The sequence below is a fragment of the Setaria italica genome, chromosome V (genome assembly GCF_000263155.2).
Source record: "Setaria italica strain Yugu1 chromosome V, Setaria_italica_v2.0, whole genome shotgun sequence".
Taxonomy (NCBI): Eukaryota; Viridiplantae; Streptophyta; class Magnoliopsida; order Poales; family Poaceae; genus Setaria; species Setaria italica.
In genome coordinates, this window is record NC_028454.1 from 12,438,311 (window position 1) to 12,453,602 (window position 15,292).

Sequence of the window (15,292 nt, forward strand, 5' to 3'; positions counted from 1 at the left end):
GTGATTCCTTGACAAGAAGGTCACTTAGCTGTTGCTAACTGTGCTATCTTCAGAAGCTGTGACTTGGCCTTAGAGGAAAAACGATTAGGGTGATTGGGTGAAGCTCAAATCCTTCCAGTATGGAAGATAAGAGTATAAAGGTTTCGTTCGTATAACATGCCCGGGGATTTTCGCATCGTGTGCGTGCGGGGAGGGACCCAGGGAGCCGTCGGTGCTGCGCCTTGCTGCTGCGCGGCGTCGTCGGCCTCGTGCGGCGCCGGGGAAACCCATCGTCATCGTGTGCTCGCTTGATGATCTTTTTCTTTTTTAAAAAAGGGAAACCAGTTGTGCACGCGCCTAGCAAAATATATCAAGCTAATCATAGATCTGATGTCAATCTCTCCGTCCGTATCCGTATCAGTGAAAGCAGGTAGCTCGTGAATTGGTCATCGTAAAGCGTAGACCGTCGGTTTTGACGCGTGGCATCATTCAGGAAATGAGATAACAAAAACAGGGACGATCAGCAGTGCAACCCACACTGCCAGCAGCCTATTACTGTAGCCTATTACAAGCAATATGGACTATGAGATCCTGTTTATTTGAGCTTCTGCAAACAACAAACTTCTCGTGCAGCTTAGCTTTGGAAAAGTTGGGAGTCCAAAAAAGTTGAGTTTGTATGGAAAGCTGGAAGTCCAGAAAAGCTGAGTTTGTATGGAAAATTGGAAAACTCAGTTTTATGCTTCGGAGCTTAGAAAGTTAAACATATCTTCTAAAAACTAGTGTTAGCTTTTCAGAATAAAAAAAAGCTAACAACAGCTTTCCAGAAAAATTCAAAAGCTATAACTCAAACGAGCAGGGCATCAGACGTATTGGCCGAAGAACAGTACTAGTACAATAATACTGCTACTATAGAAAACAAAACTTGCCCGAAATGTTCAGACAGGAATCTCGGCGGGTCCTTCATGCTGGATGATGTCGTGAAAAAGCTGTCTGCTGCGCTGCGCAGGAGCCATTTTTGTTGACATGAGAACAACAAAAATACATGGACGGTTCATTTCAAGACATCGCTATCCTGATCCACCGAGCTAGACGTATGTGTTTGCACACTTGCAGCCTATATCAGTGATGCAATTAGGCCCTTGTTTACTTGGGAAGTTGGGAGGTGCTAAATTGGCATTTTGCCATAAATGCGACACTGTAGCGTTTCGTTTATATTTGTGAATTATTGTCCAAATATTGACTAATTAGTCTCAAAAGATTCGTCTCGCAAAGTACAACAAAACTGTGCAATTAGTTTTTGATTTCGTCTACATTTAGTACTTCATGCATGTACCGCAAGTTTGATGTGATGGGGAATCTTCTTTTTGCATAGTGTCAAAGTTGGGAGTTTTGTGGGAAGTAAACAAGGGCTAGGCTACTAGATTATACTTTTGCGCTTTTGTAGTATTACTTTCCAACTACTGGCCCGCGCGCTGCGTTAACGTTGGGGTTATCTAGAATGTCCGGACAGTGCTTGTAACTGGCCACTTGATGCCTGTCATGATGATAGAGAGGCAAGTGCGTTGGATAGAGAGGCTACACGAGTACGTCTGCACACGAGCTTAACTAATTTCACGCAAAAGTCTGGTTATGAACCTCGAACTTTACCATACAATATTTGACATTAAACTTTAGAAAGTACTCCTCAGTTTCAAATTGTAGATCATTTTAATATTTTTTTAAATTTATAGATGCTTGTATGCATCTAGACATACATTATATTTAGATGCATAGTAATATCTATGTACCTAAAAAAGTCAAAACGACCTACAATTTGGGACGGGTCGTTTTGACTTTTCTAGGTGCATTGATGTTTGTATGCACCTAAATATAGTGTATGTCTAGATGCATTATAATATCTATGAACCTAAAAATAACTTATAATTTGGAACGGAGGGAGTACACTAGTTTATTGCTGAGTGTTGGCTTTGACACCGTACTAGTTAGCTGGACACAATGTATGGAGTTGATTATTAACTAGGAGTTATGTCATTTGCACAATACACCTACCAGCTATATATGTAATATACATTTATATATGTCAAACGGGACTATATCCATTCGCATAAAGTGAGATTAGGTGTAAGTTCACGGGGACGGTATATGCATGCATGGCCTCTGCCCCCTTGTGCTTATTACTTGCTCTGGGGATTTAGCTACCTTTGCTAGCTGCTGCATTCGCATGCATTATTGTGAGGGAAGTGCACGTGTTATGGCGTGCCTGACATTACTTTACTATGTACCACTGCCTCCCATTCCATCGAGTGATCGCGTGTGGACGCGACCTTTACATCTTAGCAAGCACGGGATCGGAGCATCGTGCATTGCTGCTTGCCCCATTTGAGCACTTCATTTACTCTCTGACAATGATTGATTAGATCGATCGAAAAAGGGACCAGCAAAAGAGTGCATAGATGGCGAGCTCAGTCGGTTAGGATTTTTTTTAACGGTGGAAACTGTCCACTTTGATTTATCATCTAAGCACGTGTGCTCGTAATTTTTCGACTTGGTACATGTGTCTGTATTTTTTTAGATTTATTTTAAAATTCAATGGTATTATTTTTTTAATGGTTTGTAACGTGACTATCGACAACGAGACGCGTGCGGTGACTTTATCAATCCCGGCTTAGTCATTTAAAGATATTTATAGAGATAGTACATATTGCATTTGCATGTATGTATTTGTAATGTGAGTGCACGTGCGTGCATGCAAGCTTCTACTCGTTTTGGGGAATAAAAAAGTGCATAGGTACGTGCTACAAATGCACGCATATACTTCTTATGAGCAACTATGTAAGTTAAAGAGTCGAAAGATATTCTTGTGATGCAAATCTTTGCCGAGCATGGACGATAGTTTAGCGATACGATTTATGCCTGATGGCCCTGATGTGTCATCTTTAATAACCACATGGTCGATCATTTGATATTAACAACGCTTTCTTCTCCTCTTCTTTTTAGGCCTTTTTCTAGATTCATGATTGCCATAACTCTAGCTAGTAGCTACTCCCTCCATTCCAAATTTTAGGTTATTTTTAACTTTTTTAGATTCGTAGATATTATTATACATCTAGATATAGTGTATATCTAGGTGCATAATAATATTTATGAACTTAGAAAAATCAAAACGATCTACAATTTGAAATGGAGGGAGTAGTGTCTAGCGTTTATGAAAACAGCAGCTGCAGGCTATAGTTTTTGTGTGGGATGCATGAATCCGATCCTGCGAACTTCGCTTTGCGGCGCCAGTTGGGGGGTGTTGTACAGTGACATACTCACGAAGTACTGGGGATGTTGCTTGTTGCTCCCCTCAACCAAAGATTTCTCTTTCACATGCAAGATGTTGCCCTGGATGAAGCTGGCCGCATCCTCGTCTGCAAATTTCTTCTGTGGTGCAACTAGCTTGGAGTAAGTGTTCCCAATCTCCTGTACAAGTTGCAAAAAGGCCATGCAAGTTGTGTGCTTTCTTTGAGCACTACTTGTGAGCAAACAACCATGCATGCATGCATGCCATCTAATAGAGCCTATAAATATGATGTGGGATCGCATCCTGTCACCATACATTGCTTCCATCCTAGAAACTTTGTGTGGCAGATAGAGAGACGCAGTAGGAAACCGCAATCATCCAGACCCAAACGAGAGCGAGCTCCCTGTGGCAAAGGTAAATTCTATCTTCATTCTTTCTTATTACTTGCCGTCATAGAATGTGCACTATGAATGAAACCTAACTTGAAGAGTATCAAGCTAGATGAGTGATTGTCACATGAAATTGATTCCTAGCTTGTCTGTGATTCGTGAGCAAATGTACTTCCATAATATCATTATATAGTTTAATTTGTCTATAATTTGGGGCACATAAGACACAGGAGGGGAAGTATATATCAAGCCAAATTGAGTTTTCTTTTTTAAAAATATAAGACGCATGCATATGATCATTACGTTGAATAATTGCAGAGTAAATTGCTGAACTTACGAATGAAACAAGGTGAGAGCAAGCACGGCAATGATCATCAGCTTAGCCTTCCTTCGTAGTTGTAGTATGTTTCGGAGTGGCAAAATTACTAGAGTCGTTTGTGTTTGGAATTTGATGCGTTTGTTTCCTGGAATTAGGCATATATGGAATGGATAAGCACACAAAATTTGACATGTAACCTGTTCAATTTTTTGTATTTCAGACGATGGAGAGCCAAGACAACCTGCGACGGGCCTGCTCGGAAATCGCAAACAAGCTGGAGAAGTTCGTCATCATAGGCGCCGCCAGCAACCCACGCCCCGACGTCGCCGCGGCGGCCAAGAACGCCGACCAGCCGGCGGCCGCGGTGGAGACGGTGCGGTGCGCGTGCTGCAACGTGGGCGAGGACTGCACGGCGGCGTACATCCGCGGCGTCCGCGCGCGCTTCTGCGGCGACTGGCTGTGCGGGCTGTGCGCGGAGGCCGTGAAGGAGCGCGTGCGCCGCGACCCGGGCGGCTGCGTGGCGGCGGCGCTGGGCGCGCACGAGGCCGAGTGCCGGGACTTCAACGCGACGACCAGGCTGAACCCGACGCTGTCCCTGGCCGGGTCCATGCGCCGCATCGCGCGCAGGAGCCTGGACCGGAGGACGGCGTCGTGCCAGGAGCGCGGCAGCCTCGGCGGCGGCGCGCCGGCGTCCAGGGCGGCGGCGCTCGCGAGGTCCGCCAGCTGCGACCCGCGGTTCCTGGCCGACGTGGTGGACGAAGCCTCCTCCGGGGACCGGCGCAGATGATGGGTCGAGCTCATCTCGGTCTTTGGCCCTTTGCTAGATACTCATTCTATAGTTTTCCTACCTTGGTTTGTATAAATTTCATGCTGATGCTTGAATGTGCTTGTGCCATGCATCTTCACTTGGTCTGTCGGTGCTCCTGAGAAGAGATAAATGCATGGTATTGTATACCACCGAATTACTCGGGCTATCACTGACACTACTGAATGTAACTCACAATTATCTTTTGTTCTATGCCTTCCAACTGCATGAAAGACAAGAGATAAAAAATCCGTGCAACGGTAACTGCAGCGATCATCTCTCTAGTGTTTGTAAATCACATGTCATCTCTCTAGCTTCTCTCTAGCTCCCGCACCCCGCCGACGGCCACCCAGCACCGGCGTCCACCAACCCGCCGGCCACCGCTCCTGGCCCCAGCGTCCACCCTCGCCTCGTCGGCCGCGCCCAGCACGCATGGGCACGGCCGGATCTGAAGATGGGTGGGGCGACGCGGAGGATTTGGATCCACCCCCTTCCCCCCGGCACCGGGCACGACGGGACCTTCAACGGCGACGCCCTCTACAATGCGGTCGCTCTGGTCGCCTCCCCTCAATCCTCTGGCACCTCCATTTGAGCGGCGAGCTGAGGGACCACCAGGAGGGACCTTGGACTAGCTGAGGTACAACACTTCCTCTTCTTCATCTTCCTCGGATGATCCGCGGTCAAGGTCGCTTAGGAAAGATAAGGGGAAGGCAGTATCAATGGATTTCTCGCCGGCCGCCCACCCCCTTGCGCCACCTCCCGACGGATTCATGGCGGATGCCCCGCGAACGGGCCTAACATTCGCTGCCCGAGCTCGCCGCTTCTGGGAGCAAGGACGGCAGGGACAGCCGTAGCACGCACCCCCAGCCGCTCAAGGTCGCCGGACGCCCACTGTCAATGAGGAGGGCCCCTCCGAGGAAGGTTGGGTGGAGGTACGTCGCCACCGCGGGAGTCGCAGGGAGCAGGTGGGCCCGCGTCGCACCTCCCGCCCGGTTCTGGCAGATTTGGCCGGTCGTTGTTTCAACTGCTTCGCTATGGACCATGTCGCCGCCGTCTGCAGGAACCGGTCCAGATGCATCCGCTGCAGACAGGAGGGTCATAGGTCGCGTCAGTGCAAGCGAGGTCACTCGCTAGCGCACCCAGCCCGCTATCCGCCACCTCCTGTCACACGACGGCCCCTGATGGCTCAAGCTCCAGCAGCGCGGGCTCAAGCTCCGGCGGCGCGAGGTCGATCCTCTTCTTCTGATGCCACAAGGTCAGCACGCTCCCAGTCGACAGGACCCACTGGCCCCCGTCCACCAATCTGTGCGCCACCATCATCGGGTTCGGAGGACATGAGCTTCTCCTCGCAGCCAGTGTCACCTAGGCCGTTTGGCCACACTGCCCGCGGCCCAAAAACCAAAATGTGCGTGGTGCCAAGGTTGCAAAAGATGGACACTCGAGAAGCACGTCTTTCATCCTGTGCCCTGGTAGCAATGGTTGGAGGGTCGCACCCAAAAGTCTCTATCTTCCAGGTTGGGCGGCTCCTTGAGGAGTTTCTTAATCTCATACCTGAAGACTTTGAGGTGCAAGGGTCGCAGCCAGATGATTTCCTAGTTCAATTCAATACATATGAGATTGTTGAACGCATTCTGCACTCACACCTGCCAGCAGAGGTGCCGTTCCAGCTGATTTGGCGAAGGTGGCGGCGTCAATCTAGGGCCAGCCTGGCCTCAATGAGGTTTAGGGTGTTGATTGAGCTACAAGGAGTCCCGGCACACGCCCGGGATTTGGAGACGGCGCAGATCGTTTTGGCTTCAGCTTGCTCTAACTTGGTTGAAGCACCACCACAACTTGCGGGGGATAACAATGCGATCTGGTACCTAGCTGGCATCTCATCCCAAATGAAAAATTGATCTTCATTCCTGAGCCACCGACACCATATGTGGAATGTGGCTTATTCCTGAAACCACATGAACTCATTCACTCTAAACATGATGAGTTGTGGTACAGAGTAACCATCCGAATCGTTGGACCGACACCATATGTGGAATGTGGCTTATTCCTGAAACCACATGAGCTCATTCACTCTAAACATGATGGGTTGTGGTATAGAGTAACCATCCGAATTGTTGAGGTCCAGGATTGGAATGTCTCTAATGATTCATCGGATGATGATACCCTACCAGACAATTATGACAGTACTGAAGATGAAGATTATCCGGTCTTCACACAACAGAGCAGGAAACACCTATGGCCAAAAAGGATGCGGTTCATAGATGAGACGGGAAGCTCAGGAGGTGGCCCAGTCTTGGGCCCAGGTTGGGGACTGCCATTTTCCAGGGCAGTGATAGTGGCAAGGGAGAGCTTGAATCATCTTGCCTGGTCGTTACCCTCGCCGTTGTGCTTTGGTCGTTGGGCGCATAAAGTGGTTGGGAAGGGCCCAACACCTCCTCCACCGACAGAGACAGGCCTAGCCACCGCAAAAATAGTGGGAGGCAAGGCAGATGATGCCCAGGCAACCGCCATCAACCTCCCTATTCTTGGCGACAGCGCCTATACGAGAACTGTGGACCCAATGATCACAGAGGTAGATCTGCAACTATGGAAGGGAGCACAGAACAGAAATGAGGACATAATTCTACTGAAACCTCAGGAACAAGATTGGGCGCTGCATGAATGGCCAATGGTTGAACAAGACCCAATGAGGCAAGAAGTGGAGCTGGTTTTTCTACACACTGCAGCCCGTCCTGATCACCTGTGTCAGCCGCAGATAGCAAAAACAGCGGGGAGGCAGCAGAGACAGCAGCTTGTGCTGGACAGTAGGTCGCCTATGAATGAAAATGTCCAGGATGAAAGGCCTGAACTTCAGGCTTCACCATTGGAGTATGCTCCCAACCCCCTGCTATGGTCGCCTACACACAAGCCTCCACGCCCCCTGACTCTGATCAGGCAATAGTTAACCTTGAAGCGTTATGCTTCAATGAGGTTTCAGTTTCTGGAGTTGATACCACAACACAAAACACTTTTGTGACTCTTACCAGAGGCTCCACACAAACACTACCATTCCATTTTCGACCAGAAACATCAACGTCGGTTAAGAACGCCACGACTGACTTTGCAAACTCCATTTGTAGGGTGAGGTCGTCGGCTGCCTTGCAGCAAGCAGCATCCAAGTGCAAGGCACGCACACCCCAACCTTCCACTCCAACGATTAGGAGAAACGAGAGGCTGGCCAAGAAGTCGCGACACCGCATGACCAAGCCTGCGCTGCAAGCACAGAACGTGCTCATGAAGAAACTGGGCATCACATCGTCTACAGGACCTCCGGACGTTGTGGCCTTCCAATGTTTCAGGGAGGTCTTCACAACATCCCTGCCCATTTCCCAATGTTAAGCTCTGGATGAACTCATCCCTGATGGTCGATTGCTGTTAAGTGCGGCGGTACTGGAGATTGAGCCATAAGCTCCTCCCTACCTGGTTTAACACCCTTGGGTCGCAAAATTATGTAATGATGATTACTGAAAACATACTGGTGCGGAATATTAGAGGACTTAATGCTAGAGCTAGGAGATTTGTGGTTCGTGACTTGGTCGCTCAAGAACGTGTCTCACTGGTGATGCTATAGGAGACAACACTGGATGTCTGTAATGACTTGATAATTAGGGAGCTGCTTGGAGATGACTTTGATTACCTATCGTTACCTGCAATGCACACATGTGGTGAGATTATTATGGCTTGGCGCACACAGGTCTGGACTATATCTACCCCTTTGGTAGGCGAGTTCTCAGTGACTGCAAAAATACAGTATCTGGTAGGCAATGTGGATTGGTGGTTAACTTACGTGTATGGTCCCCAGACTGACACGGAAAAAATTCGGTTCCTAACCGAATTACAGGATATTAGACATGGGAGGCCTGGCTCATGGCTCATGGATGCTATGTAGGGACTTCAATCTCATCAACAAGGCCGAGGACAGGAACAACTTCTAGCTAGATCGACGAATGATGGGTCACTTCAGAAGGTGCATTGATGATTTGGAGGTCCAGGAGCTACACCTAAACGGTTGCCTGTTCACCTGGAGCAATGAGTGGCTAGACCCAACCTTGGAATGCATTGATAGGATATTTGCCTCTAAGGAATGGATGTCCACCTGCCCTGACCATAAATTGTGTGTGCTATCATCCCAATGCTCAGACCATGCTCCATTGCTCTTGCAAACAACCTGTGCCCTGGCGTCTTTCAAGCATTTCAGGTTCGGAAACATTTGGCTCAAGTATGACGGCTACTTGCAGACTGTGGAGCAAGTTTGGATCTGTCCATGGCAACACGTTGATGCTTTTCGCATATTAGATTACAAGCTTCGAAATACGGCAACCCACGTTGATGCTTTCCGCATATTAGATTACAAGGTTCGAAATACGGCAACCGCGTTAAAAAGATGAGAGCCAAGCATGTTGGGGGTGTATGGCTACAATTAGAAATAGCTAAAGAATTGGTGCTCAGATTTGATGAGGCACAAGAGAACATAACACTAGCTCACCATGAGCGAACTTTACGCAACAAAATGAAGCTCAAGTGTCTCGGCCTCGCATCCTTACTCCAGATAATCATGCGGCAGAGATCACGGATCACGTACTTAGCAGAGGGGGATGCCAACACCAAGTTCTTTCACCTTCAGGCGTGTCATCGAAGCAGAAAGAGTCATATATATTCCCTTAAGGTCGATCAGCTAGAGGTAATACATGAACAAGCCAAAGCTGAGGCTATTTTCCAGCACTTTGACACCATTCTTGGATCAGCCACCACACCAATGGTCTCTCTAGACTTTCGGCGTCTTGGCATTCCATCCTCTGATATCTCATCGATGGATTATTGCTTCTCTAAGGAAGAGGTTTGGAGAACAATTCAAGAGCTGCCACTAGACAAAGCTCCTGGACCCAATGGATTCACAGGCCTCTTCTACAAGACTGCCTAGCCGGTTATTAAAGATGATATCATGAGAGCTTTCAACGCTCTATGGAGCCTTGATAGCCGCAGCCTATACCTGGTCAACAAAGCCTACATGGTGCTAATTCACAAGAAGCCTGATGTAGTCACAATTGGAGATTACCGTCCAATAAGTTTGATCCATAACTTCTCCAAGCTTTTCACAAAAGTTCTTGCTAACAGACTTGCACTAGAGCTTCACAACCTAATTGGTCACAATCAGAGTGCTTTCATAAAAGGTCGTTTGCTACATGATAATTTCAGGGCAGTCCAATTGTCAGCAAAGTTCCTCCATGGAAAAAATTACCGTGTGCACTGCTCAAGTTGGACATTTCAAAAGCCTTTGATTCGGTCAATTGGACTTTCTTATTAAGTCTGTTGCGGCACATGGGCTTCACAAGGTGGATCAATTGGATTAGTATGCTTTTATCCACAGCAAGTACTAAAATCATCCTGAATGGGCACCCAGGTAAAAGAATATGCCATGCTAGGGGTCTCAGGCAAGGTGATCCTCTATCACCAATGCTCTTTGTCCTAGCAACAGAAACTTTAAATGCCATGATAAGGTTGGCCGACAGGGAAGGCCTTCTGGCGCCACTAGGAGATAACATCATGCAGGATCGTGCTTATCTATATGCAGACGATGTTGTGTTGTTCTTGTCACCAATGCAAAGGGACATAGTGGCTTCGGTGGTCATTTTGGACACCTTTGGGGAAGCAACTGGTATTAAAAAAACTTGGTTATCTCACCAATTCAGTGTGACTTGGAACACACGGTGAGGCTGCTTCAATTCTTTCCAGGCCGCCTGGAACCCCTACCACGTAGGTATTTGGGCATCCCCCTATCTGTTAAAAGGTTGCGGAGAAATGACTTAATGCCCCTTGTTGATAAGATCAGTGATGGCTTACCAACATGGAAAGGAAAGTTAATGAGCAAAGCAGGTTGGGCAGTTATAGTCAAGGTGAAGATGTCAGCCATTCCTATTCACACGGCTATCGTGGTTGCCATTTCCCCATGGACAATCAAGAAAATTGACAGACACGGGAAAGCTTTCTTATGGAAAGGAACAAAAATGGTCTCTGGGGGTCACTGTCTACTAGCTTGGATGAAATACTGTCGACCGTATATTTTGGGAGGGCTTGGAGTTACATACCTACACCTCATGGGCTACGCTTTGCAGATGCGTTGGTTGTGGCTCAAGAAAAGTGACACCTCGCGCCCATGGCATATATTGCCTGACTCAGTAGATCCTAAGGTCGCCCAGATGTTCTTCTATTCAACTTCTGTTCAGGTGAGTGATGGCAAAAACACTCTTTTCTAGGTAGATAGATGGATTGATGGTCGCTCCATTGTGGAGATCGCTCCATGTCTACTTCAGGCAGTTGGTCCCAGAATCCGCAAGAAAAGGACTGTCCAGGAAGGCTTGCAAGATAGAAAATAGGTTAGAGATATCACAGGCACCTTAACGGTTCAGGTCCTACTTGATTATATAAGCATCTAGAACAAGCTGTAGTTGGTCTCGCTTGATGAGCCTACCCTGGACAAGGTATTGTGGAAGTGGACACAGGATAATATTTTCTCAACGGCGTCAGCATACAAGGCCTTTTTTATTGGACAATATGAGATACCCGTGGCAAAGATCCTCTGCAAGACTCGTGCACCTGCTAAATGCAATGGCTTGCTCTCCATGGGCACTGTTGGACGGCATCAAGACACAAGAAGCACAACCTTCAGGATGACGATACCTGCATCCTCTGTGCTCAACAACCGGAAACCATCAATCACCTAATGGTAAGTTGTGTCTATACCAGAGAGGTATGGCACCTCATTCTGTCCAAAGTCAATTGGCAAGATATCTCACTGTCAGCTTTAGAAACATCTCTTCCTGATTGGTGGATGATGACAAGGAAAACAATGGACAAAATGGCCAGAAAAACTTTTGACTCTCTGCTCGTACTGATTTCTTGGTCAATATGGCTTGAGCGTAATGCAAGAACTTTCAATAGAGTTGAAAAGACAGCGACGCTGCTGATGCAAATGATCCTGGACGACATGCATGCCTAGGTAGCAGCTCGTTTTCACAGCCTGGAGCCGTTTACTGCAGCTCTTCTTTCCAATGTAGCGACTGATAATCTGGTAGCTAGGTCGCAGGATGGTGCTAGTGTAATCTTCGCTTAATTTTTCTGTTGTTTGGTAGGTCATCAATCCTTGATGACACTGCGTGTTCATGTAGCCTAACTTTTCTCCTTCTCTTAATGAAATACGTGCTAAGGCATGGTCATGAAAAAAAAGTAACTGCATCGATCAAAATTCGTTCTTGTCTGACATAAGCCACCAATATTCACCAGTAGAGAATTGACCTTTAGTCCCGGTTGGTAGGGTGCAAATCTCCCGAAAATCCATCCGGGATAAACCAACCGGGATAAGGGGGGGTCTTTTGTCCCGGGTCACTCAACCGGGACTAAAGGCCCCTTTTATCCCAGTTGGTAATACCAACCGGGATAAAACGGGTCACCACGGCAGGTGCTGCAAAAAAAAAAAGAAATCCTAGGCTCCCGGGAGGCCACCCACACCACAAGTCACGCGATTTTTCACGCGAAATATGCGTGTGCGCGCTCCGTGGGATTCGAACCCACAACCTCCAGCCTCGCGCGTAGCTTCCTTGCTATCCCACCTACACACCACATCTAACTATGTAGGGATGCTATCATTTTGTATTAACTCGTGGGGGAACCGGGATAAAAGGGTTCGAGGGATTTAGTCCTCTTTCAGTCACCTCGTTGGGAACCCTTTTATCCCGGTTTGAAACACCAACCGGGATAAATGACCCCCTTTTATCCCGGTTGGTATTACAAACCAGGATAAAAGGCCTCTCAGGGTCTTTTTTTCCCACTAGCCTTTGCAACCAGGATAAAAGGTCCCGGTTGGTGAGCCCCCCACCAGTGACCGAGCTTTAATCCCGATTGGTGAACCTTTTGTCCCAGACCAAATTTAAACCGGGATAAAAGGGGGCGCATCGAAAGCTAATTCTCTACTAGTGATTCAACCACCGCACACGAAACGAGTGCTACAAGCACATCTGCACTTTCCTTTTATTATCGACGTGCTGTTCGGCATTTCAAGCCTTCTCATCCCAGCGCATGAGATTATTCCCATTCCAGCTTCATGCCGAGCTTGGCAGCCCTACCGAAGAGCAGTTGAATCAAACTTTCAGTTAAGAGCAGAAGCAAGGTACTTTCAGTTCAATTTCAGTTGGCGATACGGAAGCAGTCCGCTAGAAAATTCATTCGTTGTTTGGACTTAAGAAATGGCACGAACGCATACCTGCAGTGCCTACACCGATGTCAAAGATGAGACAGAGATATTGATTCGGTGCTTGGTATGGAGAGGCCATGATCAAAAGATTTTGAAACGACCCAAGTTGATAACGCCATTTAAGTACTTCAGTTATTATACTAGAACTAGATCGTTACATAGTACATTGGTTTAGGTCATTCATGGAATACTGATGGAATGGAATAATGATTTCAAAAAGAAAATTACATGGGAATTTTTGTATGCAGATGCTCTGAACTCATGACAAAATTATGATAATTTGGAATGGTGTTACCTTTCCTCAGCGACAGCTTTATCTTTAGTGAGAAATGTTGATTGCCATACACTGACCGGTTGGAGAAGATGGGTCGTCACCTTCTCCAAAGACCCTCGTATATATCAGTCCATCCTTCTCCGATTTCTCTACGAATTCGGGTAATTTTCCTTCATCCTGCTGTAGACGTAATGGCTCAATACCATCGGTGTTTCCCCGCCACAGCCACTCTTCGGTTCGCTTTGACAGAAATGTTGGAACCTAAAAACATTGCAGTCACGAAAGTCTACTCGACTCGATTTGTAATGGCTCAAAATTCTACTCTACTCGAGCTTATGTGCTCAAAATGAAAATTTGCACTCAGTAATATTTTTAATCCTAAAATGGGAACAAAAGTACTTATAGTTGTCGGTACATCTCGTTACTGTCAAAACACTGAAGTTTCAGCATGGCAACGGAATAACAATTTGTTTATTGCTTAGCACTGACTAACTGATATTTAATTAAACGGTTTGAAGACTTCAGCTATGAAAATACTACTGTACTTCAATTATATTCCCCTACTACATTAGTGAACCTCCAGTTACAAAGTTGCTCGTCAAAGTTGATAACTACTTTCATTTATATTTTCTAAGCTTTTACCACAGTGGAGTAGTAACAGAAGAAACTCTATTCAAATGCGATGGGCTTCAAACTGTAGGCTTGCCCCGTTTTGTGTTGCCTCCAGAATTTTCAGTTATTTTGCTGCTTGTGTTGTGCAGAAGAGGAATCCTGAATTGCATCCTGAATTTCAGTTATTCTGCTGCTAGTGGTGCGCAGAAGAGAGAATCCTCATGAATCACGATGAACTTGGCCCTGGGCCAACGGCGGCTTGATGCTGACAATCAGGTCGTACGGCCATGAATCATGATGAACTTGGGCCTGGGCCATCTCGTGGTGGAAGGGGATCTTCTAGTCGGCCGGCGGCGACTCGTTGGCGGTGAACACCCGCCCCACCACGTTGGTCACCGGCGCGGCGGCGCCGACGTACGGCAGCTCCTCGTACCCGACAGCGCCGTCGAAGTCCGACGTCGTCCGCGCCGGAAACTCCCGCAGCAGCAGCGCCCCCACGTCCCGCACCAGCGGCTCCAGCCGGGACGCCCGCTCCGACCGTACGGCCGCCGGGAACTCGTCGACGTCGCCGGTGGCGACGGACGCCGGGGCGCTCGGGACGAGCACCGCAGGGAAAGCAACGCCCTCGACGACGCGCTGCTGCGGGAGGCGCGCGTCCTGGAAGAAGCTCGCCATCCCGGTTTCCTCCGTTGGCGGGCGCGTGCGACAGTGAGCGGCCAGCGAGAGCGGTGACGAGGACGATGGACGCGTGATGAGCAATCGACCTTGAGGTCTGGCTGTCGCTGCTCCTTGCGGTTGCGCGCGCGGCACAGCGCCCTCCTAGAGAGCGCTCCTCGTCCGCTGCCGCCGCCGCCGCCATGGGACCCCTCCTCCCATCTCGTCTCCTACTTCCTCTGCTTCTCGTCGTTTGGGTGCGCGGAGCGGCGAGCGGAGCGCCGTGTACTGCAGGCGGGGGGCACGGGGTGGATGCTGTCCGAGCACGGAGCCGGGATCCTCAGTCCTCGGCGGTGGGTGGCCGGATTAGAGCCGCCATGGCCGGTGAGGTCGTGGCCGTGCGCGTCGGAGGGGCGGGGCGACGTGACCTTTTCAGAGACCCCCTAAGTATTTTTATAAACCCCCCTGATTTTGATCGCGACTATTAATCACGATCCGGTATTTTACATAAACATCTCTACTTTGGATCGCGATTATTAATCGCGATCCGAATCGGATCGCGATTATTAATTGCGATCCGCTTTTTTTGCATAAAACCCCTAATTTGCGCTCGCCATTTCCTCCCCCAATGGCTCCGGGCGGCGAATGCACTTCCAGTTCCAGCTCTCGGCTCCCCCTTCACCGTCGGACGTC

At 48.3% G+C, this 15,292-nt stretch overlaps 2 protein-coding genes and 1 pseudogene across 2 annotated transcripts in view; 2 read left to right on the forward strand and 1 right to left on the reverse strand.

Annotated features, from left to right (window-relative positions):
- The window catches only part of LOC101771655 (phosphoribosylaminoimidazole carboxylase, chloroplastic), an 11,514-nt gene extending 11,167 nt beyond the window's left edge, over positions 1-347 (forward strand). Inside the window, exon 17 of the mRNA XM_012846556.2 lies at positions 26-347. The gene's annotated coding sequence lies outside the window, so the exon portion shown is untranslated. The remainder of the gene's footprint in view (positions 1-25) is intronic.
- Positions 348-4,193: 3,846 nt separating this feature from the next.
- Positions 4,194-4,757, forward strand: LOC105914384. The gene has a single exon (XM_012845952.1). The coding sequence runs from the start codon at positions 4,194-4,196 to the stop codon at positions 4,755-4,757; it is 564 nt and encodes a 187-aa protein (XP_012701406.1).
- Positions 4,758-12,890: 8,133 nt separating this feature from the next.
- Positions 12,891-15,005, reverse strand: LOC101772054 (annotated as a pseudogene).
- Between the last annotated feature and the right edge of the window lie 287 nt (positions 15,006-15,292).

What these genes read in the sequence shown, in the direction of transcription:
- LOC105914384 (XM_012845952.1), top strand. Translation starts at nt 4,194, where the DNA reads ATGGAGAGCCAAGACAACCTGCGACGGGCCTGCTCGGAAATCGCAAAC.